The sequence below is a fragment of the Notothenia rossii genome (genome assembly GCF_949606895.1).
Source record: "Notothenia rossii genome assembly, chromosome: 11".
NCBI classification, from domain to species: Eukaryota; Metazoa; Chordata; class Actinopteri; order Perciformes; family Nototheniidae; genus Notothenia; species Notothenia rossii.
This window is the reverse complement of record NC_136910.1, coordinates 33,841,953-33,868,968: the sequence shown is the minus strand read 5'-3', so window position 1 is coordinate 33,868,968 and position 27,016 is coordinate 33,841,953. Positions and strand designations below refer to the sequence as shown.

General features: G+C 41.8%; 2 protein-coding genes across 9 annotated transcripts in view; one reads left to right on the top strand and one right to left on the bottom strand.

Annotated features, from left to right (window-relative positions):
• Positions 1 to 251: 251 nt before the first annotated feature.
• nup188 (nucleoporin 188) lies at positions 252 to 26,579 on the top strand. Its single transcript, XM_079658249.1, has 43 exons — positions 252 to 353; positions 1,700 to 1,754; positions 1,952 to 2,025; positions 2,111 to 2,195; positions 2,290 to 2,370; positions 3,100 to 3,144; positions 3,230 to 3,322; positions 3,429 to 3,548; positions 3,716 to 3,927; positions 4,363 to 4,477; positions 4,586 to 4,786; positions 7,047 to 7,127; positions 7,254 to 7,346; positions 7,441 to 7,560; positions 7,702 to 7,828; positions 11,772 to 11,930; positions 15,623 to 15,749; positions 15,845 to 15,932; positions 16,015 to 16,091; positions 16,316 to 16,430; positions 16,563 to 16,683; positions 16,764 to 16,830; positions 17,278 to 17,403; positions 17,671 to 17,905; positions 19,427 to 19,633; positions 19,712 to 19,881; positions 20,569 to 20,638; positions 20,728 to 20,795; positions 20,881 to 21,076; positions 21,426 to 21,503; positions 21,600 to 21,685; positions 21,941 to 22,086; positions 22,173 to 22,351; positions 22,631 to 22,831; positions 23,188 to 23,280; positions 23,362 to 23,514; positions 24,103 to 24,240; positions 24,322 to 24,396; positions 24,596 to 24,811; positions 24,955 to 25,086; positions 25,168 to 25,241; positions 25,579 to 25,708; positions 25,937 to 26,579. The coding sequence occupies exons 1-43, from the start codon at positions 328 to 330 to the stop codon at positions 26,114 to 26,116; spliced, it is 5,235 nt and encodes a 1,744-aa protein (XP_079514375.1). The 5' UTR covers positions 252 to 327; the 3' UTR covers positions 26,117 to 26,579.
• The window catches only part of cdk5rap2 (CDK5 regulatory subunit associated protein 2), a 39,091-nt gene continuing 38,641 nt past the window's right edge, over positions 26,567 to 27,016 (bottom strand). For all 8 annotated transcript variants that reach the window (XM_079658238.1, XM_079658243.1, XM_079658240.1 and 5 more), the window contains one exon: positions 26,567 to 26,988. In XM_079658238.1, the coding sequence (XP_079514364.1) occupies positions 26,891 to 26,988 (98 nt within the window). In that variant the 3' untranslated portion in view covers positions 26,567 to 26,890. The remainder of the gene's footprint in view (positions 26,989 to 27,016) is intronic.

Sequence of the window (27,016 nt, the reverse complement as noted above, 5' to 3'; positions counted from 1 at the left end):
TATAATAAGAACGATTGGATCCGGTAAGGAGTCATGCACGTCCTGAAAGTGTTCCCATGTTCTAATAAAGGTTTTAGAGGAGCCTCTAAGTATTAACCTACTTTTTTCTTAATTTAGGAGAAACGATGTCTTATAATTTGTGTTAAATGTGTTAATTTAAGAGAATTTAATGATGCGTTTGGAAATCGTCGTACTTCAATATTATTTCTCTCCACAAGATGGCAGTGTTTGTATTCTGGTAACTCCAGAAAATATTATCGAAGAAGGAGTTGGTGACGACCGTAATGACGACCCAGCACAACAACCAATCGCAGGTCAGGAGTGAAGATGGCGGAATCCGAGATGAGCGTCAGGTAGGCAGTTAGCAGCCAACTTTAGCTAACGTCTGCGTTATTGTTTAAATAGTTTATAAAAACGTCCCAGCGAGAAAAAAATTCTACAGAATATGTCCGTTTAACAAACCATATTGTTGGTGGAATTTATATTTTTCGGTGTGTTCCTTTTGAGTTGTTAGCGCCATGCTAACTTAGCTTAGCATGTGCTAGCAGTTGAACATTTGAATGGCTTTTCAGCGTGTGTCAGCCGCATGACAACAACAGCATGTCTGGGAAGTTCACTCTTAAACCATAAACTCTAATAAATAAAGTTTAATTTGAGCATCAGACTCAAGTTTCTATGTTACGGTTAAAAGGAATAGTTATGACAAAAGGAAAGAGGCTAACAGCGTTAGTGTTTGCATAGACAGGACAATGACTAATGTGATAGTAAAATAGTAAAATATTCAATGTATAATGTCAATTGTTAGATTTCTACACTATTTATACTGTTGAAGCTATTTTTTTTATCGGATTCTGATATCGGATAAAATGCTTTGATCTGTCAAGTACCTAATTTGAATACTTGACAGATCAAATACTGATGTATATATTGGGTATTATTTAGTAATCTAGAGATACATTTATTTTCCTACTGTGAATATGTATACATTTGCTAATGTTTCTTTTTTATTTTATTATATTTGTATCTTACTAAACATTTTAAATGTTGTGTAATGCTTGACCTGTAACTGCTGTGATAATTTCCCAAACATTTCCCAATTTAAGATGAATAAAGTATCCATCTATATATATATATATATATATATACCTTGATTACATATTTGGTGATTCTAACAATAAACTATATTAACACCAGTTTTATGACATCAGAATCAGATTATGGTTTATTGTCAAGTAGGTTTTCAGCTTTGCTGTATACTGGTGATACATTAACATAGTTAGTGAAATATAAAGTACAAATCTGAAGTTGTGAAATGTAACTACACATGAAAGGAAATATGAAAAGTATATCAACAAATTACTGTGAACAAATATACAGTATGTATGAATAGAAGTGGAACAGCTGTGCAGTATTAAAACAAATATAATCTGACCATTTGTTTTGAAACACCTACCTTTCAAGTCCTTTTCAACCCACCTATGTCACTACAGTTTACAAATGTATGGACATGTTGATGAATACATACAAATACATGTGTCGTTGCCCTTATTAAGGCGGAACACACCTTTTTCCTTCTTTCCTTTTTGTAAAGCATTTTGAATTGCCTTGTCTTGAAAGGTGCTATATAAATAAGCTTGCCTTGCCTTTTTGTAATATACATTAATGTATTTACTAAAATATATAATCATTTTTCTTTTAGGAGCAGTCGAGAATTACATACCATATTGCTGGGAAGATCTGCATTGCGAGAGCCGGTATGTATTTTTTGCCAAACCTTCCACTGTACAGTATATATTCAAGAGTGTTCTTCTACCAAACAGTTAAAACAATTAAAGTATTGTCTTGAGGAGGTTTCAAAGGCTCCTGTCAGCACTTCGATTTTTGCATTTGTAATAAGCGACGGTACATAAAATGAGAAGCGATTTTATGCTTATCATGAAATGTTTGACAGGCTCAGATAGAGGCAGAGCTCGACAGACACTGGGACAGACTGCATCAAGGTCTATGTTATTACAAGCCACCCAGGTATGTTGTAATTCTTTTTGATCCTTACATAAAATCAACACTTCGTAACAACAGAAAGGATAGTTATCATCATCTCTTGTTCTAGCTCGTCCTCTGCTGGGAAAGTGAAAGAGGACAAAGATGTTGCACAACCATTGAAGGATTTTGGTCTGAGGATCAGTAAACTATTGGTTAGAGCCGAAACAATTCTGTTACGTAAATGATGTGATTCACTGTCGTCATTTGCTGGTGCATTTATTTGCCATTTGTTTATCATTTTTGCAGTGTCTTGATGAGCACCAGAGTGTGCAGCTTTTACAGTGCTACCTACAGGAGGACTACAGAGGAACTCGTGATTCGTTAAAGGTCCTTTTTTTTATTGGAAATGAATCCTGAAATCTTGTGTGAAATCCTACCAAAACGTCATATGCAGTTTTTACAGAAAATGATATTTTAATTTAAATACATGTATTACCCAGTTGTTAAAGGGGATCTTTGGTGTTTTCCAATGTTGTTGGGTCTGAGATTAAGGGCAGCAATTGTTTTAATCGTTTGTGGACGTACATTGGCATATAACTGTCCAATATGATTACATTGCAGCACATTTTGTGTCAAAGTTACTCTGTAATCAATGTATAGCCCACTAATGTTGTCAGTGATAGTGTTTTTTTAGACCTGGGATTTACTGCTGCATTACTTATGCAAAGAATAACTACAGTCTCCATATTTTATGAGAAACAGCAATGGACGCGAAGAGCGCGGGGGGGGGGGGGTTTAGTGGAGCACGCGCGTCAGCTGCGAGCACCAGAGCTTCACAGCGGTGAAACTGAGGGTCCGTGGTAAATTGTGGTAACATGAAGAGCCGTTTGGGAGCTGAAACAGCCGGCGCTTTAAGAGAGCCGAGCCAAATGATCCGGCTCACTAACGTAAAAAGACAGTATCTATAAGAAACGGTTCAAGTCAAAATTCAAAACAATGTCAATCTATTCTAGTAGACCTCAACAATGGAATTATGATCAGTAGAAATGGCCATGACATTGGACCTTTTTAATATAAAAGATATTCAGATGGTGGCTGACATATCTTTGTATACAGGTTGTTTTCAAAGATGAGCGACAAAGCCAGTCACTGCTGCTTAAGGTTAGTACACAGATCTGCAGACATTTACACATAACTGAATTACTTCCATATTTAGTGCAATAATTATGACTGTGTGTATCTACAGGTGGCTGACTATTATTACGAGGAGCGCATGTGTCTGCTCAGATGTGTCCTACTATTGCTGACATACTTTCAGGATGAGCGGCATCCCTACAGAGTGAGTGTCAGCTGTATTTGGGTCACATTGTGCATTTCTCCCTAAAGATGTAGTTGTTTATCTTTGCTTGTGTCAAATAATTCTGGGTTTGTTTTGATTTGTTCAGGCTGAGTACAGTAACTGTGTGAATAAATTGGAGAAGGACCTGGTGAGCAAGTATAAGTCACAGTTTGAAAACCTCTTCAAAGCAGAAGCACCAACATGGGAAACTCACGGAAACCTCATGGTGATTATTTGTTTCATATCTGATGAATACCATTATACTATAAGCTAGATATAATTTAAATAAATATCACATATTATTCAGATATAACTCAAGCACGATTTGGAAGAGATGTTAACATTGGTCCATCAGAGGATGCAACATGTTTTTTAATTGTATTAAATGTTTAGACGGAGAGGCAGGTGTCCCACTGGTTCCTGCAGTGTCTGAGGGAACAGTCTCTTCTGCTTGAGATCATCTTCCTATACTACGCATACTTTGAGATGAGCCCGTCCGACTTGCTGAGCTTCACCAAAATGTTCAAAGAGCAAGGCTTCGGTTTGAGGCAGACCAACAGACATCTTGTAGATAAAAGCATGGACGCCCTGGTCGACCGCATTGGGTAAGAGCACCTCAAAGTCTCTGTGTGAAGTTTGTGTTTCATTTATCCTGTGCCCAAAGACAAATGGTATTACTGTTGGGTTAAAAAATGAAGCTAAGATATTAAAATATACTGAAAAAAATAGGAGAGGGCTGACCCCCAAAGACAAATGGCCAATCTCGCAGTGCTAATGAAAATGAAAAATATTTTGTACGTGCACCCTGTGATTAGTTTCCAAAATTGTATTGGTTCTTCCCTATTTCATAATCTGGGTGACAAATCAATCAGCCTTGTTTCTAAATATACCCAAATGTTTTGATTAAGACATTTATTTTATTTTCTGCCTTAGCTTCCATGAACACAGATCCAATACATCTGCTTAAGAATATATCAACCGATATGAGTACATTTGTTGTGTTTTTTCTTTAATATCATCTATGTTTCTCTATTTTGCAGATATTTTAGCTCCCTAATCCTGGTGGAAGGAATGGACATAGACTTTCTGCACAAGTGTGCCCTGGAGGAGTGCACAGAGCAGCATCAGTTCTCCAGCGCTGCAGACGTCATCAAGGTTGGGCCCAGGCATCCAAATAAAAAAAGACATCAACTTTTATGTAGTATAACAGTAGAGCTGTAATACTCAATGTCTGAACCTCCATATTTCCTGTGTTTCCCCCAGGGGATGGATCAGCTGCTGTTGACGTTCGGAGACATCCCTCACCACGGGCCGGTGCTGCTGGCCTGGGTTCTGCTGAGACACACACTGCGACCAGAAGAGTCCAGCCCCGTCATCAGGAGGATCGGAAACACTGCCCTGCAGCTCGAGGTGTTCAAGTACATCTCAACCATGCTGAAGGGCCTCGGCGTGTCAGGAAATAATGTAAGAGGACACACCAAGTATACAAATCAATTTAAAAGTTCTCTAGAAGGAGGAAAAATAACTAACTTTGAATCAGTGTTGTAAAGGAACCAAGTAGATTCACATGAGTGGAGGAAATAAGTATTTGATCCCTTGCCGATTTTGTAAGTTTACCCACGTACAAAGAAAGGAACAGTCTATAATTGTAATGGTAGGTTTATTTTAACAGTGAGAGTAAGAACATCAAAAAGAAAATCCAGAAATTGACATTATAAAAAAAGATAAAGATTGATTTGTATTTAATTGTTTGAAATAAGTATTTGATCCCCTTGCAACCAACAAGGATTCTGTCTCCCACAGACCGGTTACATAAGTCAATTTCCTTTAGGAAAGTACTCCTAACATCAACTAGTTACCTGTATAAAAGACACCTGTCCACATAATCAATCAATCATATTCCAACCTCTCCAACATGGGCCAGACTAAAGAGCTGTCTAAGGACCTCAGGGACCAGACTGTAGACCTCCACAAGGCTGGGACTGGCTACAAGACCATCAGAGAGCAGCTCGGTGAGGAGGTGACAACTGTTGGTGTCATTATTCAGAAATGGAAGAAAGACAGCATGAGCATCAGTCACCCTCGGTCTGGGCCTCCACACAAGATCTGGCCCCGTGGGGTTTTGATGATCAGGAGAAAGGTGAGGGGTCAGAACTACACAGGAGGAACTTGTTAATGATCTCAAGGCAGCTGGGAGCACAGTCACCTAGAAAACTATTGGTATCACACTACACCATAATGGATCAAGTCCTGCAGCGCCTGAAGGCCCCCTGCTCAAGAGGAACATGAGAGGCCCGTCTGAAGTTTGACAACAAACCTCTGAAGGATTCAGAGAAGGCTTGGGAGGAGAGGATGTGGTCAGATGAGACCAACATCGAGATCTTTGGCATCAACTCGACACGCCGTGTTTGGAAGAAGAGAGATGCTGACTATAACCCCAGAACACCATCTCCCCCGTCAGCATGGAGGTGGAAACATTCTGCTTTGGGGAGCTGAAGCTCCCAGAGGCCAAGCATCAGCCTCAACACCTGAAGGATTTGGAGAGGATCTTCAGAGAAAAGTGGACCAACGTCCTTCCTGAGATGTGCACAGACCTGGAGACCAGCGTCTGACCTCTGTGTGTCCAACAAGGGTTTCTCTACCAAGTCCTAACACATGTTCTGCAAGCGGATCAAATACTTATTTCTCTCAGTTAAATGCATATCCACTTTTTATCTTTTATATAATGTACATTTCTGGATTCTCTTTTTGATATTCTTACTCTCACTGTTAAAATAAACCTACCATTACAATTATAGACTGTTCATTTCTTGGGTAAGTGGGCAAACTAACAAAATGTGCAAGGGATGAAATACTTATTTCCTCCACTGTAAATACTGTACTCAAGAAAAATGTTGAGGAACTATTACTTTACTTAAGTATTTCAATTGTTTTGCGACTTTGTACTTCTACCCCTCTGCAATTCAGAGGTAAATGGTGTACTTTTACTCCACTAATACCTTTAGTTACTTCTCAGATTTTGATTAATTATGGGACATATAATCAACAACTAAATGTAGTTACCTTTACCAGCTTTGATAACACTTTAATGCATCAATAATTATAATCAGAACATATAGGCCAATCTATATAATGAGTCCTTTTACTTTTGGTACTTAAATTATATTTTGATGCTAATACTTCTACTTTTACTTGAGTAACATTCTGAATGCAGGAATTTAACTTTTAACAAAGTATTCCTACACTCTGGTACTTCTACTTCTACACGATCTGAATACTTCTTCCACCTCTGCTTTGAATGATAGTGAAACAGTCTCTCTATAAAGAGTGTAACAATTATCCTTATTCCTGATTCCCTTTAAATTGTTATTATTAAATCAAAATTCGACTTTAGAATAAAGGACTTTTGTTTTAGGCTTTCCTTGATTTGTACACATGGTATCAAGTGTGTAATAACTGCCATATATTTTGGAAAACGTGATACACTAAGGCATTATATGTTTTATTTGTTCCCGTTTAGTTTTTGTTATAGATTTACCAAGACAGACATAATTACAAATACAGCTATACATTATGAGGACAGTGCTCAAACACAAAAAAGGCAACAACAAACAAAACATTATTACTCGAGTCGGTACCCATCCCTACCAAACACACACACCAACATTTATTCTCATATGTAGATGTACAATTAAAATGTAGTCTGTGAACTGTTTCTCTTTAGGTCACAGCAATCACAGCAAAGATGTGTATCTACGGTCTCCTCTCGTTTGTGGTCACTTCTTTTGAGGAGGAAAGCCTACAGGTATGCATTCTGATTTTACATATAATAATAATTATACATGTTATTTATATAGTGCTATATAGGCAATGATAAACGTTCTTCACTCAGTCATATTGTTAACTTGCTTTTTCTTAATGCATGTGACAGACTGGTGGTCAGGCGGCTCAGTGCTCCCACCTCATCGATGCTGCCTGTGAAGTGCTCTCTGCTCCAAATCTGGCAGAAGTGTTTTGGGAAATGGTGAGAATATGGAAAAAGGGGATTCTTTTGAGTTAAAATCAGATATAATGTTTTGTGATGATAATGTTTCCTGTTTGTTTAATGTTTTATCCAGAAACCAAACATGGGACTGGGAATGATTCTGGACAGTGCAGTCGGGATGTTCCCTCACAAAATTGGACCTCTGTTACAGCTTCTAACTGCACTTCTGTCAAACAAGTCCACTGTGAAAAAGGTAGCTTTTACACACACACACACACACACACACACACACACACACACACACACACACACACACACACACACACACACACACACACACACACTTGCATGATATTAATGGTTTAACAATGTTTTATCCCTATCTTATTCACAGGTGTACAACTTTTTGGATAAGATGTCCTACTACACACAAGTTTACAAACATAAACCAAATGACGTAATCTCGAAAGATGATAAGACGCTGTGGAGAAGACAAACACCGAAACTGCTCTACCCACTCGGTTCGTTTTCCTGGTTTCTACTCTTAGTTTGAAATTCAGATAAAAAATGATGTGTGCACTAGGGCTGTACCCGAATATTCTTTCGTTGGAGTACTATTCGGGTTTCAATTTTGTTATTCGTTTTTTTTTTTTCATTGATTGAAATCTCCAATATCAACGTAAGAGCTTGTGCCTCTTCGGGGGGTGCTAACACTTAACCATAAACTTTATAGTTTACTTTCTCCGTCTTTATATGTAGATATGACTTTTTCTCCATTAATCTCCGTCACGTTGTTTCCATAGCAACAACCACTTCCTGTCAACTGCGCTAACTCTCCTTCAAAATAAAAGCATGTCCATACAAAATAGAATGCCAAGCCAAATTACACTTAAAGAGCCTGTGACACGAACCCAACAACTGTTGTGCAATGAAATAGTGGGCTACTAGTAATCTCGAACCGTCAGTTTAAAAAAGAAAAAGCGATACCGTTCCGATAAATATCAATAATTTCGAACATCGCGGGAAAATTCCTTCGACTCATTTTGAGGTTTTGGGGGAAGCCGGAAGTGACGTCAATGCGGGAACGCTTCACTGTGCGGAGAGAGAGCCAAACACGGACAAAGTGTGTTGTCATGCGTAGAAATGGTGAATTACTGAGTTTAGGCACGTTAATAACGTTTTAATGAAGTTGACTACAGTATATTCATATTTGTCAGTGCTTTCATGTCAATTCGGCGAACATAAACATAAATGATCGTGGTGAAGATGATGATTAAATTAGGATTAAAAATCAGTAGTGAGAGCTGCTGAATTTCCTCCCGTCGGATGTGATATAAAAACAAATCGATTATTTTTGTAAACTCAAGTGGATGAAACTACATTTATTAGTGCTTTCTTGTCAATTCGGCGAACATATGATACATTAAATGATCGTGAGGATGATGATTTAAAAATCTTTTGTTTGAGCCGGTCTGCATTTCCTGATGAGAAAACAAACCTTAGCTTTTTGTAGTTGCAGTCAGTGGTGTAGTGGGCGTTGGACGCGGGGGTACGCCGTATCCCCACTTATTTGAAGCATGATTTTTTTTTTTAATAGTCTAATACATCTAAAATCATTGCCAGTGTTATCAGTTGCAAGTGTGTGTTTGTTGTAATAATGACGACAACATAATAGGCAGATTTCACAGTAATTATAATAAAAACGTAGCTCAATCATTTATGCAACTTGATTTGAAGCGTGTGTGTGTGAGGGGCAGAACTGTGTGTGTAGGGTGACCAGGTGTCCCGCACTGTGCGGGACTGCACACACAGCATTTTTATTATTTGTCCCGCGTCCCACACATTGAGACTATGTCCCGCATTTGAGTGATAGTCGCGCAGAAAGGCCGGATCGGTTCGCTGACAGCCGGCACCGCCCTTTATTATTATATTGTCTAAACGGCATCATGTAAATTGCGCTGACAGGCGACACAGAGGTCCCCAAGCCCCCCCCCCCCCCCCCCCCCCCCGTTGACAGTTCACGAGCGCGTCCATAGTGTCTCCCATCCACCCACCACCCCGTCCACCCAGTTAAACATCTCCACTACACCACTGGATGTAGTAGTACACCAACATGGATTAAACGTGTGTTTTTTTTTTACCACAATGTTGGGGAAATTAATGGATAAAATGCACGGATTATTATTATTATTATTATTATTATTATTATTATTCCCAGTCCGATCGGGACACTAGGTCCACCGTTTCCCCGCAGCGAGGCTCCCCCCGTTGACAGTTTACGTGGGCTGGGCTGGGTGCAGTGGCGGACTGGCCATCGGGACGAATCCCGATGGGCCGGTACCGAATTGGGCCGGTCGGATAAGTCACTAGCACATCCCCCACTCCCCCCGTTAACAATTTACTAGTTGTACCGAAGTGGGCCGGTCGGGAGTCCCGGGCTGATTTTTAGTCCCAGTCCACCACTGGCTAGATGACCGTATGATCGCCCATATTGACGCACCTAATTCCTAAACTTCTAACAGATACAAAATAAAGCGATCCTTCAGCCTCATATAAGCTCTCAGACACGTTCAAAATTAAACTGTCATCGCTGTCTGAGCTTGCTGCTGTGTGCGCCATCGTGCGTTTACATGCAGATGCTGGGATCCTGAACGGTGCAGCTGGAGCGCTGTGCCCGCATTGACGTCACCCATAATTTGGCGGGATTTGAAGAATCCCCAAGAAGATCCAGGAAATGGTCAACATTGAAGGGCAGATTAATGGTTATCAAAGTACAAATATCCAAAATCAGTTCAGTATCGGTTTTCAAGGGGACAATATTTACTCAAATTGATGGGTTTGGATGATGGGGGAAAATCGTGTCACAGGCTCTTTAAGACATATATACAACTGCATCGAAAGTAACAAACGCAATAATAAAATAAAATAATGCCGTGAATAAACCGAAATACACGTGTCGAAGCGGTTCGTTGCTGATTATTATCGAATATCCGGAGCCCAACATTTTTTATTCGGGAAAGCCAGTGTGCACAAGAATGTTGAATTGTTGATGCATATTTGCATAAGACATACTAATAAGTAAGGCTGGGCAATATATCATTACTATATCCATATTTTGACTAGCTATCATTTTATGACTAGCTATCGTTTTAGATACCGTAATATAAGTGTTCTTTTCTGGTTTTAAAGGCTGCATTATGCTACTTTTCTTTTTCCAAACGTACAACTACGAGTAGATATTTTTACAATTAGATTTGAGCCTTTAAAGCCACATAAATGATTATTGCTTCAATTAGGGGTGCAACAACTAATCGACTTAATCGATTAAAATCGATTACCAAATTAGTTGGCAACTAATTCAGTCGTCGATTCGTTGGTGACGTCATCACATGTGTTCTACACCCCGTTAAGCTCCAACGTTATCGCTCTTTTTTATCGGTACAGGAGACATTTAAAACATATGTCATATGTATTATTGCTACATAAACATTATATCGCAGTCTTAGTGTCGCCAACTCGTTTCTAATATGCAATATGACTACAAAATGCGTCTATAATGTATTTTCGATCTTCCCAATTCAGACGAGAGATCTCTCCCCCGCCTGCTTGCGAGGGGGCGGGGCAGTTTACACACACACACGCAGCTGCTACATGCATGCAACACACACACACGGAGGAGATGGCGGAGAGAACGCGCTCCGAGGTGTGGTTAAACTTTAGCAGTCTCGATGTGGACAATGCTCGTTACCAAAAGTGCAATAAGAGTTTAGCATGTAAGGGCGGTAACGCGAGCAATTTGTCTAAACATTTAGCAAAAGTGCACCACATTCAGACGGAGGAATGCACCGGGTTCGACTGTCTTTCTAGTAGCTCTGTAGCCCCATCCACGAGTAACGTTTCCACGTCAGGTGTTATGTATGCTATCAGCAACACACGGAGTTAACTCAGTTATACAAACATGGGTTAATGATTAGAGGTAACTGAGTTATTTATTTTGTTAAAGTTTCAGCTATTCTGTTTACAGTTCTGTCATCACATTATTTAATATGATTTGTTAAAACATTGTTTCTTTTGATGTGAAATATTATGCATTTAATTAAAAATAAAAAGCAATGTTAGTTTTGTTCACAATTTGCTTAGCTAGTTTACCTAATTTCTTGTCAAAAGAACCGTTAATACTATCGTTAAAAGGACCGGATCGATAAGCAGTATCGATATAAGTAGTAGTACAATTAAAACCTTAACGATCCGAATAATCGATTAATCGTTTAATTAATCGATAGATTAATCGATTATCAAATTAGTCGTTTGTTGCAGCCCTAGCTTCAATCAAAGAAATGATTTAATTGGTAGAAGATATTTGATCAGAAGTCGTGTGATATTTCATGTTCTTCATATCGTCCATTTATAGTTTTCTCCTCATGGATGTTCCTCCATCATAACAATTATTGTCCTGATCTCCAGGCACAGGGCAGACTAACCTGTGGATGCCGCAGGGGGTTCTGGGCCAGGTGATGATCGCGGGGGAGCAGGGCTACGTGGTGCGCTGGGATCACTCCTACAGCTCCTGGACTCTCTTCACCTGCGAGGTGGAGATGCTGCTCCATGTTGTTTCAACCGCAGGTATTCATTGATTCATAGAAGCAGATATTGAATATGTATTTAAGGATATTTTATCATTTATTTTTTTCTCAAGAAATATCTTCATCATCGGTAGCCGTGTTCCATTCTATTGCGTTTTCTATATATTAAGCACATTTGTTTCTATTATTCCTATTTGTGTATCATCCAGTGTTTCCCACAGATCTGAAATATACTTGGGGGGGGGGGGGGGGAGGAATCTTTTCCTTTGTGACGTGCAACAACATTAACCTTTCTGTTGGTCGCTTGTTAGCAGACCCCTCACTCGATGGCAGAGCAAACAGGTACAGGCAGGGCCCATAGTGATAGCCCTATAGTTTAAATCTACTACCCACAAATATACATATGGACATGGTATTTAAAAAAAATGGTAAATGTATTTAGGAACCTATCAATGTGATTTTAAGTGGGGGTGGACCTCAAATCCTCTAGGGGGGTCCGGGGGCATGCTCCCCCGGTAAGATTTTTATTTTTAAATGTTGGAGTTAAATGCATCAATCTGGTGCACTTTGAAGGGAAAATAAAGAGACTAGATATATGGGAACACCTATATGAAACAGAACTGTATACATTTCAATAATCATAAAATCATGGCCATAACCAATAACATACCATTTCCAATATGAAAAAACACTGAAACTTGCTTATTTATTTGTTTTTGGTTCATTTATAGTTGTGAGTGTGTCTGTGCTCCTGAATCAGCCTCTCCTGTCTCCCTCCTCTCCTCCCTTCTCCTCTTTGAGGCAGCAGTAAAGACTAGTTTTAGCTCTCAACAAGTTTTAAAAGTTACTTTTTTTTCACCTAGTTAACTTTTTATTTTTTATTCATGCATATTTTACTAATCACTCCCCCCTCAAACGGAAATATGTGTTTACATAAATGGTGACCAAACCGTTTGAGACCCACTGAGAGCTTAGACTAAGTTAACTATCTAAAGACTCAGAGTCCTTTACCTCGCCAGGCCACATCATGTAGACAGCCAGTCACCCTGTGTGAGGCAGACCACATCATGTAGACAGCCAGTCACCATGTGTGAGGCAGACCACATCATGTAGACAGCCAGTCACCATGTGTGAGGCAGACCACATCATGTAGACAGCCAGTCACCATGTGTGAGGCAGACCACATCATGTAGACAGCCAGTCACCATGTGTGAGGCAGACCACATCATGTAGACAGCCAGTCACCCTGTGTGAGGCAGGCCACATCATGTAGACAGCCAGTCACCCTGTGTGAGGCAGACCACATCATGTAGACAGCCAGTCACCCTGTGTGAGGCAGACCACATCATGTAGACAGCCAGTCACCCTGTGTGAGGCAGACCACATCATGTAGACAGCCAGTCACCCTGTGTGAGGCAGACCACATCATCTAGACAGCCAGTCACCCTGTGTGCGGCAGACCACATCATGTAGACAGCCAGTCACCCTGTGTGAGGCAGACCACATCATGTAGACAGCCAGTCACCCTGTGTGAGGCAGATCACATCATGTAGACAGCCAGTCACCCTGTGTGCGGCAGACCACATCATGTAGACAGCCAGTCACCCTGTGTGAGGCAGACCACATCATGTAGACAGCCAGTCACCCTGTGTGAGGCAGACCACATCATGTAGACAGCCAGTCACCATGTGTGAGGCAGACCACATCATGTAGACAGCCAGTCACCCTGTGTGAGGCAGACCACATCATGTAGACAGCCAGTCACCCTGTGTGAGGCAGACCACATCATGTAGACAGCCAGTCACCCTGTGTGAGGCAGACCACATCATGTAGACAGCCAGTCACCCTGTGTGAGGCAGACCACATCATCTAGACAGCCAGTCACCCTGTGTGCGGCAGACCACATCATCTAGACAGCCAGTCACCCTGTGTGAGGCAGACCACATCATGTAGACAGCCAGTCCCCCTGTGAGGCAGACCACATCATGTAGACAGCCAGTCACCCTGTGTGAGGCAGACCACATCATGTAGACAGCCAGTCCCCCTGTGAGGCAGACCACATCATGTAGACAGCCAGTCACCCTGTGTGAGGCAGGCCACATCATGTAGACACCCAGTCAACCTGTGTGCGGCAGACCACATCATGTGGACAGCCAGTCACCCTGTGTGCGGCACACCACATCATGTAGACCAGTGGTCGCCAACCAGTCGATCGCGATCGACCGGTCGATCGCGAGTGTGGTGGGCGTAGATCGCGGACCGTTAAAAAAAAAAGTAATAAAAGAAAGAAAAATAAAATAAAAATAATAATGTTTAAAAAATATGTTTTTAGATATAAACCTATCATCCACCACCCCGTTAGCAGGTGCCACTTGATTGACGTATATTTGAGACACCTCAATAATATAATACATTAACCGTGCTTTACGTGAACCTCATCATGACAAAAGAGACATCGGCAGGACTGTAATTTCCCGTGTTCAGTGAACGCAACAGAGGCAAGACACCAGACCAATCAGAGAGTTGCATGGAAATACACGTGTGCTTGTGTCATTCAAGCTCGGCTCTGTGTGTGGCAATAGCGCATTTAGTGTGATAGAGAGAGAGGGAGAGAGGGAGGGAGAGAGAGGGACCGGTGCTAGCGGGGACCTTGATGTTAGCATCTGGTTAGCTAGCTGCACTAACGGACATAAGGAGCTGCTTCCACAACAAGCTGGACGAGAGTCCTCTCCCGTCAGAGGGGCTCAGGTGAGCTAAAGGACTCTCTGAGTGTTTAGAACGGTTTTGTCACAAATTATTCAAAAGATTATTTCCGCGGCACACCTTCATATGATCATTATAGTTATACAAACAATAAGAGAATAAATAAAAAACAGGTATGAAATACTATATGGCAGTAAAACAAGAATACAGTTTAAAAGGGGAGTGATTTGTAAAATATCCATAAAGAAAAAGAACATCTGTTTACAGTTCTGTTTCATATGGGTGCTGAGAGAGGTATCCATAGATCTCTTCATGTTGCTCTCAAAGTGCACCAGATTGATGCTTTCAACTTCAATATTTAAAAAAAATCTTCCTGAGGACCCCCCTAGAGGAGGTGAGGTCCGCCCCCCAATAGCACTTTACCCCTGCCCATATGCCGTGAGCTGATTATGGAGCCTTCATTGTAACAGTAATTCAGATGCAATTAGCCTATATAAAAGGCCTCAAATTGGAAGCATTGTCTGGGCCGTCTTTTTCACTCAATTCTGCAATAGGTAGATCTCGCCTTTCACCTAGGCCGAGGTCGGTGGTCTTGGGCTTAAAAAGGTTGGTGACCACTGATGTAGACAGCCAGTCACCCTGTGCGAGGCAGGCCACTTAACAGGCCAGGCCATCGGGAAACCCCCCGGTTCTCCCGATGGCCAGTCCGGGACTAGAGTAGTAAAGCGAGGATCATTTTCCACAAGTTAATCGATCGCAGATGGCGTCGCGGACGAAAAAAAAGAAGTAATTATGCCTGCGATTTAAAGGATGGTATCGTTTTATAAAATGAGAAATATAATGGCCAATGATCTTTAAAGTTAACATAAGAGTACAAAGTAATGTCATAAATCTGCTTTCTTACACCGTAAAAAAAAAAAACGTAATACAATATTAAATATATATTTTCCATTTTGAATTTAGCTGATTTAATTATAATTCTACTCACTGTTTCAGCATAATTCAACTTTTCTCTGTCTGTTCTTGCAGATGTGATCGCCCACTGTGTGCGTGTGAAACCTGTCCTGGATCTGGTGCATAAGATCATCAGCACAGACTGGACTGTGTCCGACTGTCTGCTGCCTCTCACCTCACGCATCTACATGCTGCTGCAGAGGTAAACTCACTTGCATACCTCCTTAAAAAACATGATTGAGTACTGCCTATTTGATATGAGATTGTATTAGTCTCTTTGTGTTTACCATCTGTTAGGTTAACATCAGTCATCAACCCTCCAGTGGATGTGATCGCCTCATGTGTGAACTGCCTCTCTGTACTGGCTGCAAGGATGCCTGGGAAGGTGGGGATCCTGGGAGACATAAAGCATTTTATTGTTTTTAAATTCGCACACATCTGATGTATCTTTTGTTCTGTATCTCCAGGTGTGGTCCAGTCTGCACCACACAGGTTTCCTCCCCTTTGCCTCCAACCCTCTGACCAACATGGCTCAGTGTGTAAGGTACAGTAAAAACAACTCTCTGTGCTGATTAGGCTTTGCAAAATTCTGCTCAAATTTAGGGTGGAAACTTTCCATGGGATAATCGGCAGATCATTTGTATATTAACACTTTATGGAAAAACTAATACAAATCACATACTTAATGGATGCTGGAAAATCTTTACACATGATGGAACCATACTCATTGAATTGAATGGTCACAATTAATGCATTGTGTTTTTATAGTGCTGAAGGGATGAAGGCAGGAAACTACGGCAACCTGCTGGTCCAGATTGAGCAGCCAAAGGGGGAGTATGCTGTGACCATCGCCTTCCTGCGTCTCATCACAACTCTGGTCAAGGTAACAACAGTTATTTACCTATAGATATGAACTATTTAACGTCCCTTAAGAATTCAAACGGTGCCTTTTTACCTAAAATAAAGGTCTTAATGTCCTGAAGCTATGATGCAAGTGATATCTGTGTTCTCTCAGGGTCAGCTGGGCAGCACTCAGAACAAAGGTCTGATCCCCTGTGTGCTGCTGGTGCTGAAGGAGATGCTGCCCACCTACCACAAGTGGCGTTACAACACCTACGGGGTCAGAGAGAGGATAGGTAAGGCACTTCATAATAAGAGTCTGACCTGACTGTCAAAGAAAATGTAAATGAACTCCAGCTCTTTTGTGTTTCTGCAGGATGTCTTATTTTGGAGCTGATCCATGCCATTCTCAATCTGAGTCCAGAGGGAGAGGATCAGGCCAGGTGAGAACAGCTCAACATTCAAATCTTTGAAATAAGTTTAGGTTCTGAACAGTTTCATGTCAATTCAGTGAATGAAAAATCAAACAGGCTGCTAGGAATAATACTTTTGAACACAAGTTCTAGATTCCCAACTGTGGGTTTCTGTTATTAATGATCCCTTTGTTAATTCACATTAAACATTTAGTTTCACAGTTAGTTCTTCACCTTTTTCTAATGCAGTGGCTGAAAAATCTATCTCAGCTCAAGGACCATATACTTGCTTATACATAAACATGTCTTTAATTATTCTTGAGCTGAACCAATGAATGGTTTCCGAATGAATCTTCATCAATTTCAGCAATCAATGCATTGTCTAAGTCTTTTTTTCAAACTAAAATGATAACCAATTTTTTGGTCCCTGCTTCTCAAATGCTTGTATATCTGTAATTGTTTGTCCCCTTCTTGCAGTACCCCCACCCTCCAGTCTCTGTGTATCTACAGCCTGGCCAACACTGAGGCTGGACAGGCGGTCGTCAACATCATGGGAGTCGGAGTGGACACCATCGATGTGGTGCTGGCTGCTCAGCCCAGCAGGTAAACACACACATTTATGCCTGATTTGAGTATTTGTGTAAATATCCCAATAGTCCCAAGAAAGAAATCTGTATTTGGTCCTTAAAATACCCCACCATGATTATTTTATTACATTTCTCAAGGCAAATGAGAATAAAGATGCTATATCTTAAATCATGTGGAATTGCAATATTAATCCAAATCAATTGCGATTAGATATATTTAAGAAATGTTGCAGTGCAAATTCAATTATTATATTTTGTGATCTTTCTCTGTGATGCTGTCCAGCTCCGAGGGTCCCGGGCAGATCCTGATCCAGACGGTCAAGCTGGCCTTCTCCGTCACCAACAACGTGATCCGCCTGAAGCCTCCGTCTGACGTGGTGTCTCCTCTGGAGCAGGCGCTGACGCAGCACGGAGGCCACGGCAACAACCTCATCGTGGTGTTGGCCAAGTATATTTACCACAAACACGACCCAGCGCTGCCCCGCCTCGCCATCCAGCTGCTCAAGAGGCTCGCCACGGTATTTACCATTTATATTGCTCCGATCGTTATCGGCCGATATTCACTCTGCCGATCGATCGGTGCTCTCTATAAAGGCCGATTAGGAGAGCCGATCGCATGACGTAAAATACATGAGACTTTTCTCTGTGCGCGGCAAAACAAGCTCGCCAAAATGGCTTCACCGGTCTGGCAGTATTTTAAGGTGTCCGAAAAAGACAGTAAAATAGCAGTATGCAACGTGTGTGAAGCAGAAATCCTGCAGCTCCGCCCGCTGTGACGGACCGGTGAGCGGAGCAAAACACACAAGAGTTAGACCTAACACACGTAGCTATTTGATCTACCTCTGGAACTAGCTAAACTAGTTATACATATATTTATTCTTCACTGGATCAGTGAGCTGCATGAGATACTGACGGGCTGTCAGGAGAGAGAGAGAGAGAGAGAGAGAGAGAGAGAGAGAGAGAGAGAGAGAGAGAGAGAGAGAGAGAGAGAGAGAGAGAGAGAGAGAGAGAGAGAGAGAGAGAGAGAGAGAGAGAGAGAGAGAGAGAGAGAGAGAGAGAGAGAGAGAGAGAGAGAGAGAGAGAGCGCTTCCGCTCATTTCTCCCGTGTAATTCTCCAGAGTTAATGTAAACTTGAATAATATACTTCATTTGAATGTAATCATTATGTTGGTTGTTGTTGGAAGCGACAGTGAATGAGCCCCATTAACTGAGTTTTAAACATCACTTTAAATGGAAGATCCCCATAGGCCCCGCCCACTCGATCGGATCGGAGATCGGTATCGGTCGATACTGATTCCGGCGATCGGCTCCAAAATTGGCGATGGGAGCATCCCTACTATTGACTTAGTTTATCTATGCATATACTTTCTTCAAAATACAAACACATTTTTTACATAAAGTATAAATAAAACATGACAAAGAAACATGCCTGAACGTATGTCTTACATTCAACCCTATCCCAAAGAAGACTTCAGAAATATATAACATGCACTTATTTGCTCATAATCTTTAATTATAGCCACATTGTCAACGTCTGATTGCCAGCTGTTTTAAAAGCAAATACTCATAGTTCATACCCGTAGTCCAATTTATATTCTGTCTTGTAGGTGGCTCCCATGATCATTATTTGCAGGCCTGGAAACATAAATGAAATTGATCATATCCACATTTTTCAAATCCATATTTTTGCAAAAATATGTTTTAATCATATATTTTTTTATGTATATATTTGTAATGATATCCCAAAGAGGACTACAAGGAGAACATAAATACACCTATTATCCTGTTTAGCATAAATGTATTAATTGTTTATGTTTGATAACTAACTGTCTGAAATGAGATGTTCTCTTGTTTTACTCCTTTTATCATTTATGCACCAAGACTTCCCAGAGTGTTAGAAAAGTCACAAAAAACAGTTGTCGAAAATGTCTAGGAACCCTGATCGTTGTTGTAAGTGAGGGGTTCATTTTGGACTTTTGGAGATGTCGTGTTGTAGAACAGCAAACATTCCCGGTATTCAACGTGTCTTCTGTCTTCAGGTGGCTCCCATGTCAGTCTACGCTTGCCTGGGCAACGATGCAGTAGCTATCCGGGACGCCTTCCTCACTCGGCTGCAGAGCAAGACAGAAGACATGAGGATCAAGGTGATGATCCTGGAGTTCCTCACGGTTGCGGTGGAAACGCAGCCCGGCCTCATCGAGCTTTTCCTCAACCTGGAAGTCAAAGATGGGACAGAGGGGTCAAAGGTAGGAACGGCAGAGATATATGAAGCATCTCTACGTGTATATTGCTGCATCTGGATCTAAAATATGGTTTCCTTTTAGGAGTTTCTGCTTGGTGAGTGGAGCTGCCTCCATGTGGTGTTGGATCTGATCGACTCCAAACAGCAGGGGAAGTATTGGTGCCCCCCCATGCTCCACAAAGCAGCGCTGGCCTTCCTGCTCGCCCTCTGGCAGGACCGCAGAGATAGTGCCATCTCTGTCCTGCGCACTAAGTAAGCAATTACCTTTTCTGCATCAAAATGTGTTCATTAAATTCTGGACGAAGGGGGTGAAATATGCACTATAAGTCCATCAGGGCCAGATTTGAGAAAATGAATGAAGGAAAGAATGATCCTTTTTATGTGGTTTTACTCAATCAAACCCTCAATCATATTTATTCTATTTTCCCAAGACATATTTGTGTCCCTCTTGTGACTGTTGTGTGCACGCTTTCCCCCCCCCAAATGTTCAGTTTTTCAATGTTGGTAAAGTCTGTGGCCAGCAGAGGAAAAACCCCACTTTTTGTCCCGATACGTTTTATTATATCAACTGTTATTCCAAAATGACTGCTGCAACTCACGACTCTTCATTTGTGAAAAAGCTGCCGATGACTTTTCTAGATTCATTGATCAAAATCAGTTGATTTGGTCTTAAGGATGTCCATCTGTTTATCCCAGGGGGGTCTTTTGAATGTATCTTTTGTCAGTCCAAAACCAAAACGAATCAGTTTTATGATGTAAAACACTAGAAAATCTTCATTTTCAAATTGTCGAAATGTTACATTAAACATAACTAAACACAAAATGTGATGTCAATGGATTGATCAACTAATCATCGCAGCTGTACCCAATATACAGCATTCAGAAAACCAGCAGGAATAATGGAGTTTAATTCATATATATTGTGCTTTGTGAACACAGAGAGAGGTTTTGGGAACACTTGACAACGCCTCTCTTTGCGACCCTCGCCCCTCCTTCAGATACCACCGAGGTATTTGGATCGGTTTTTACAATGATTAAATAACAATACTTTTATTAGTAAGAGCGGAAATATGTCAACTCAAGAGTTTTATTCTACAGGCGTGTGTCCTGGAGACGTGTGCTTTTGTCATGAAGATCATCGGCCTGGAGATCTACTACGTTGTCAGGTAAATTCAGTCTTTCAATGTTTCTCACTTTCAATAAGCTCCCGTCTCATATTTTCAATATGAATTGCCTCTGTGTGATTAACAGTGGGTCTCTGGAGCAGTCCCTGAAGGATGGGCTCCAGAAGTTTTCCAACGCTCGGCGATACGAGTACTGGTCCCAGTATGTGAAGTCTCTGGTGTGCCACGTGGCAGAGATGGAGGAGGAGGGGGTCGGCTCCCTCACTGAGACCCAGATGCTGATCTCTGCCTGGAGGATGCTGCTGATTCTTTCCACCTCCCATGTGTGTTACAGCAAACACAGTCTTTGTTGCAGGTTTTTCAGTGGGCAATTTTGGAAGAAGGAAGTTACTGCTTATGCCCCACAAAAACAACAAGAGTGTTTTTTACATCCCTGAATTTGTTGGGATTGAATCACATATTTGATGTAAAGCAAATAAGCGTATTTCCTCAAAACATTCAACTAGTTCTTATTTGCTTTCTTACCGAGTGTTAGGTCAGACTGATACCAACCTAAATAGTTTCTTTTGGGATTGTCCTGCACCTTTCAATCCACTCGAGAATTAAGAATTTGTAATCAAACCGTTATGTGCAGATAAATCTAATGATTATTGGTATATTTTCTGTTCTCAGTCCGATGTGATGCAGCTGACGGAAGAGTCGACCAAACTGAAGCTTTTCATGGACGTCCTGGACGGGACCAAAGCTGCTGTAAGTCCTCAAAGACACATGTCATATTTACCTGCAATATGTGTTTGTATCTCCTCTCCCTGTTCTTTGCTTTTCAACACTTCCTGTCTCTTCCAGCTGACCATCCCGATGTCTGTGCCTTGTCTTCGTCTCGGGTCCATGATGGCCACTCTGCTGCTCATCCTCCTCAAACAGTGGAGAAGGTGTGTTTTCCTGCATTGGACAGAGAGTTTGTTTTATTTTTTAAGTAAAGCATCCCTGGTATTGTACCATGTTTTTGTGTCTCTGTGATTTAGGAACACAATCTTTGAAAATATTTTAGATTACACTAGAAATACCCTTTTTGTACTTTCAACACAGCAACCCTCCACTGTTGCCTCTGTCAGCCACTCAAACACTGATATAGGGCCCGGACATATGCCCCCCCCCTTCCTCTTTAATAAGCTCTCTCTCCACAGTGTGGTTGCCACAGCTCCGGACATCCTGTCTCCGCTCTCCCTCATCCTGGAGAGCGTCCTGCAGGCCGACCACCACATGATGGAGAGAACCAAAGCCAAGATCTTCTCGGCGCTCATCTCTGTGCTGCAGATTCAGGGACTCAACGGTAAGAGCGCTGTCTTTTCTTGGGTCTGTTGGGATCGGAGGTCTTATAGTTTGTTCTTCTCAATGATTCATTTCTTGGGGAACCAGGTGGAGATATTTCCCAGCTGCCCCAGCTGCTGCTGTGTGTGTGTGAGACTGTAAAAGACGAGGCGCTGGCGCTCATCGACAGCACCCGGCACATGAGCCAGGTGGGGGAGGGGGTGGAGGACGAAGACAGCATGGAGACGGACTCTTTCCGCAGCCCGCAGAAGGACCAGAGAGACGGGGTGAGCTCATGGTGCACACTCATCATTTTTGTAGATCATGTTTCAGACTTCCAATAGGTATAGATCTGATCATTGCTCTTCGTTGCTATATTTCTAAATCGTTTATGTCTTGGCCAATCAACGTATTCATTATGCCTTCATACCATTGTTTGCAAACATCTACTTTCATTACTGTGATAGAGTAGAAACCGTTGGGGAATGAAACTTCCTGCGCCTGTAGATTATACTACAGCAGCAGTGTGAACATGACAGTCATTGTTTTTCCTCTCTTTGTATCAGGTGTGTGTGTTAGCGCTGCACCTAGCGAAGGAGCTGTGTCGCAGCGATGAAGACGGTGAGCACTGGGTCTCTGTGATGAGGAAGGTTCCCGTGCTCCCCTCTGTGCTCAGCGCTGTGGAGATCAGCCTGAGATCCAAACACAACCTGTACTTCAGCGAGGCGGCCCTTCACCTGCTGCTTACTCTGGCGCGCACTCCTCAGGTACGCACACACCCACTTCTCTTGTGTCGGGGAAAGGATAAGGCTGGTGTTTGTCTCTAAATACTTCTGACCTGCATCAGCTGTTTCTGGCTCTCAGCTTCAAGTGCATTCGCTCTCTCTATACAAACGCCTCATAAGTATTTCTTTTCATATTTGAAAGCCTCAGAAAATGTCCCATAACAGCAGGATACTGTAGTATTAAAAGTGTTTAACATTTATTGTATATTCTGTCTGGGAGGTGAATAGAAAACAATCAAAAAAGTAATGATGTAGTATTTCAAATCAATACTTATTAGTCTATGGAAACATATTTGTTAAAGATGTCAAATGTGAACGCTGCTCCATTCCTCCTGCAGGGGGCAGCAGCTGTGGCTGGAGCAGGGATCATCCAGACCATCTGCCTCCCCCTCCTCAGCGTCTACGAGGGCTCTTCAAACGGAGCATCACAGGTAATAGAAATGACATTATAGCATTGCTTTAAAATACTGACATAACACTAACTCATAAAATAACACTATATGTCTCTGCAGAGTTTCTCCAGGAAGTCGCAGGACTCGGCCTGCTGGCCGGGGGTCTACCGCCTCTGCATGTCCCTGATGGAGAGTCTGCTCAAGACGCTGCGCTACAACTTCATCAACGAAGCCCTGGACTTCGTAGGAGTTCATCAAGAGCGCATTCTACAGGTAGGACTGGATGGGTTATTGCATACATTGATTTATGCAATAATAAGGGAGGCTGTGGCTCAGTGGGTAGAGTGCTGGACTTCGAATCAGGGGGTAGCTAGTTCGAGTCCCACCGCAGTCAGCATGTTGTTGTGTCCCTAACAAGTGACATGTAATGTAATGTGATGTACAAATAAAGAGAATAGTGGAAAAGGGCATTTCTAAATCCCGTATCTAAAAGTTCAATTAATCAAACCACTTGTATTGTCCAAAAAGTAGTTTAATTATAATTCCAATTTGAAAGAATAATGTGAGTAAGGAGTAATCAGATTTACTGAAATGAATGATCATTTATTTAACTTGTTAACAGGTAATTGATTTGAAAATCCTTTAATTTGACTTCATAACAATGAAAACAACAAATTATATTTTTCTCTAAGCAATATGAAAACTTTATATCAAGGGAGCAGACTATAATAAACATTTGTAGACAGATAGGAAAAAATACCTGCTGTGGATTTCTGTAGGTGAAGTTAACTGTTCTGTTGTATGCTGTAAATCTAGCAGCTGTTGTGTTCCTTGTTAATAACAGCATTCCCCCCCCCCCAGTGTCTGAACGCAGTGCGCACCGTGCAGAGCCTGGCCTGTTTGGACGAGGCCGATCACACGGTGGGCTTCCTGCTGCAGCTCTCCAGCTTCTGCAAGGAGTGGCAGTTCCATCTGCCCAAACTGCTGTGGGACGTTCAGGTTAGTCCACAGAAAAGCTCCACATCAGCAGAGCATACAGCTCAGCCTCAGTATTCAGCATCTCTCTGTCTCCCCCTGCAGGTGAACCTGTGCTATCTGTGCCAGACCTGCACCTACCTGCTGCACAGCAAGAAGATGCTCCACCACTACCTCCAGGTCAGAAACGCTGTGATAGAACACCTTGCCGCATCCTACCCTTTGTATTGTGGGTGATAACCGACGTGACTTATAACACTGTCTTGGACATAAAGAATGATTTACACTGTGCGTTTGTTAGCTGCTATATCTTCCACCAATAATCAAGTAAAATTGCTGTGTTATATTAAGGCTTCATGTTTGCTTTGGTATGTTTCAGGCCAAAAATGGCGAAGCGTTGCCCCCTGGTCCCCTCCCCAGGACACAGCGGGCCCCCCAGACCCCGTCTAAAGAGGCGGCCGGTGGAGGAGAGAGAGAGGAGGCGGAGCAGAAGGCCCTGCTGGCTGTGCAGTGCAGTCTGCTGAAGATCCTCAGCAAAACGCTGGCCACTCTGCAGCGCTTCACTCCAGACTGCTGCCAGATACTGCTGGACCAGGTCAGCCTGCTCAGTAGCTCTGATGTATTGTTACGTCCTGATAGCTAGCTTTGTGTTTTCACCAGCATTGCAAGAAACTGTGCCACATTTTGAAATGTATGTTTCTGCGTTAAAGCCAATGACATTTTCCTGTGTTCTGTCAGAGCATGGACCTGGCAGAGTATCGGACCCTGTTCGTGCTCAGCTTCACCATGCCAGCGTTCGACCCCGATGTGGCCCCTTCGTTTGGGACCCTGCTGGCCACCATCAACGTGGGCCTGAGCATGTTGGGAGAGGTAGATGTTTGCTTTATTCTTGATCCCCTGCAGCCACACTGAGAGCTCCTGCAGATCTGACCGTTTGCGGTTTGTTCATAGATAGAGAAGAAGAAAGAGCCAGTTTCTCAGAGCATCGCCTCCCTGGCCTCATCTGAGGAGATCCAAGCTCTGAAGTGAGTAAATCAACCTTACTCTACTTGAAAGTATTATTTGGAAAATACTTTTTGCTAGCAGCAGGTACGTACGTTCAGCATTCAAAATGGAAGCTGGAGCTTTGGTCATGAACATTTTAAAAAAAGATAACAAGCCATAGAAAGTCATAAAATGTAGAAAATATCAGAACAAAAACTTCTTAGTATGCTTGAAATATTAGGGGAAAACCGTTACGTAATTAAAAATGGCTTCGAGTCAGTTTTGAGAAAGCTTTATTTCCCCAAAAATCTAAATCTTCTAAAGTTCTATTTTATGAACATTAAACTTTTGCTTTCTATTGGACCTTTTCTTCTTCAGGTCGTTGCTGATGTTCACCATGGAGAACTGTTTCTACGTGCTGATCTCTCAGGCTGTGCGCTGCCTCAAAGACCCCTCCACCCCCCCCCGGGACAAACAGAGGCTCAAACAGGAGCTCAGCTCGGAACTGGTGAGACATTCACTGACAATGATCTAAATCATTTAATTAATAGAATAAAAGTCATATTTTTTCTTTTTGTTTCTCTTTATATGTTTTGATCCGAGTTTTCTAAGATGTAAATATTGAGTGAAATAATCAAATATAAATTAGATGAAGAAAAATGTGTTCTCTTTGTATTTCAAATGGAACAAGCTTTAACCTGAATATATTCTACTTCTTTATTTTCTCCACTTTCAGAGCACTCTTCTTTCAAGTCTTTCCCGCCATTTCCGCAGGGGCTCTCCGTCGTCTCCAGCCAGTGGGATGCTCCCCTCCACCCAGAACAAGCCCCCCACCCCGGGCTCTAAAGCCAGCCACGAGGGCCAGGAGCCCTTCATCCAGCTGGTGCAGGCCTTCGTAAGACTCGTGCAGAGATAGACTCCCCCCAGCAGTAGAATTACAAAACCTTTTTTCTGTACAGTTATTGCCGTAGTTCAACGAGCACAACTTTGTGACCTGCAGTGAGTGTGTCGTTGTAATATTTAATAAAGATTGGAGCCATAATTTCAACATTTCGTTTTGCCAAAATTACCGCCTGATTGTGAAAAATCCAACATGTATTATAACGAGGTGCTACTAAACATAAGTCACTGACTGCCATTATCTTACCAAGGCCTAGTTTTATAGGTCACTATATGACCAGACATGTTTCCCTAACCCTACTTCAAAAGTTACACCTTTCATATATAATCTCCTCGTGTTTGACGACAAACGTAGAAGGGAAAATTATTCTGTCAAGTTTCTTTTTCTTAATCTCTACTTTTCTATCTGTGTTTATCCATGTACACATTTTGAAGCAATTACAAACACACATGCTAATAAAGGGACTTTTGTACCACAACTGTTTCTTTCTTTACTTACACATAATTCCTTGAACACACGTTTCAAACCATCCTATACACACTGGCCGATAGAAACAAAAGGTCAGTATTAAAATACACTTTCATCATATAAAAGAAAAAAAAATATTTAACTTGCATGAATGACTATTTACAAAGGTGATTTCTCTTTTAAAAACATTTTACAACTTCAGTGCCTAAAATAAATCTATAGGTCAATCATGTGAAAGTAGAAAAAGGCTTTGCTAGAGGAGATACGGTGCCAGTTTGACAGCAGGACAGAAAGGCAGGAAGCTGCGTCATAAGAGCAGGTTTAGTAGCTGCAGTGTACAGAGGCGTCACTACTGTGCTCCTCTGAGGACTCAGAGTGTGGATCTGCAGCACCCCCTACTGGCCATTCACTGGGACCTCCTGAAACGGAGAGGAGGAGAGTTGAATC

What these genes read in the sequence shown, in the direction of transcription:
- nup188 (XM_079658249.1), top strand. Translation starts at nt 328, where the DNA reads ATGGCGGAATCCGAGATGAGCGTCAG. An exon ending in TGAGGATCAGTAAACTATTG is followed by an intron (nt 2,196 to 2,289) that starts GTTAGAGCCGAA and finishes TCATTTTTGCAG; the next exon opens with TGTCTTGATGAGCACCAGAG. An exon ending in CTCTGGCGCGCACTCCTCAG is followed by an intron (nt 22,832 to 23,187) that starts GTACGCACACAC and finishes TTCCTCCTGCAG; the next exon opens with GGGGCAGCAGCTGTGGCTGG.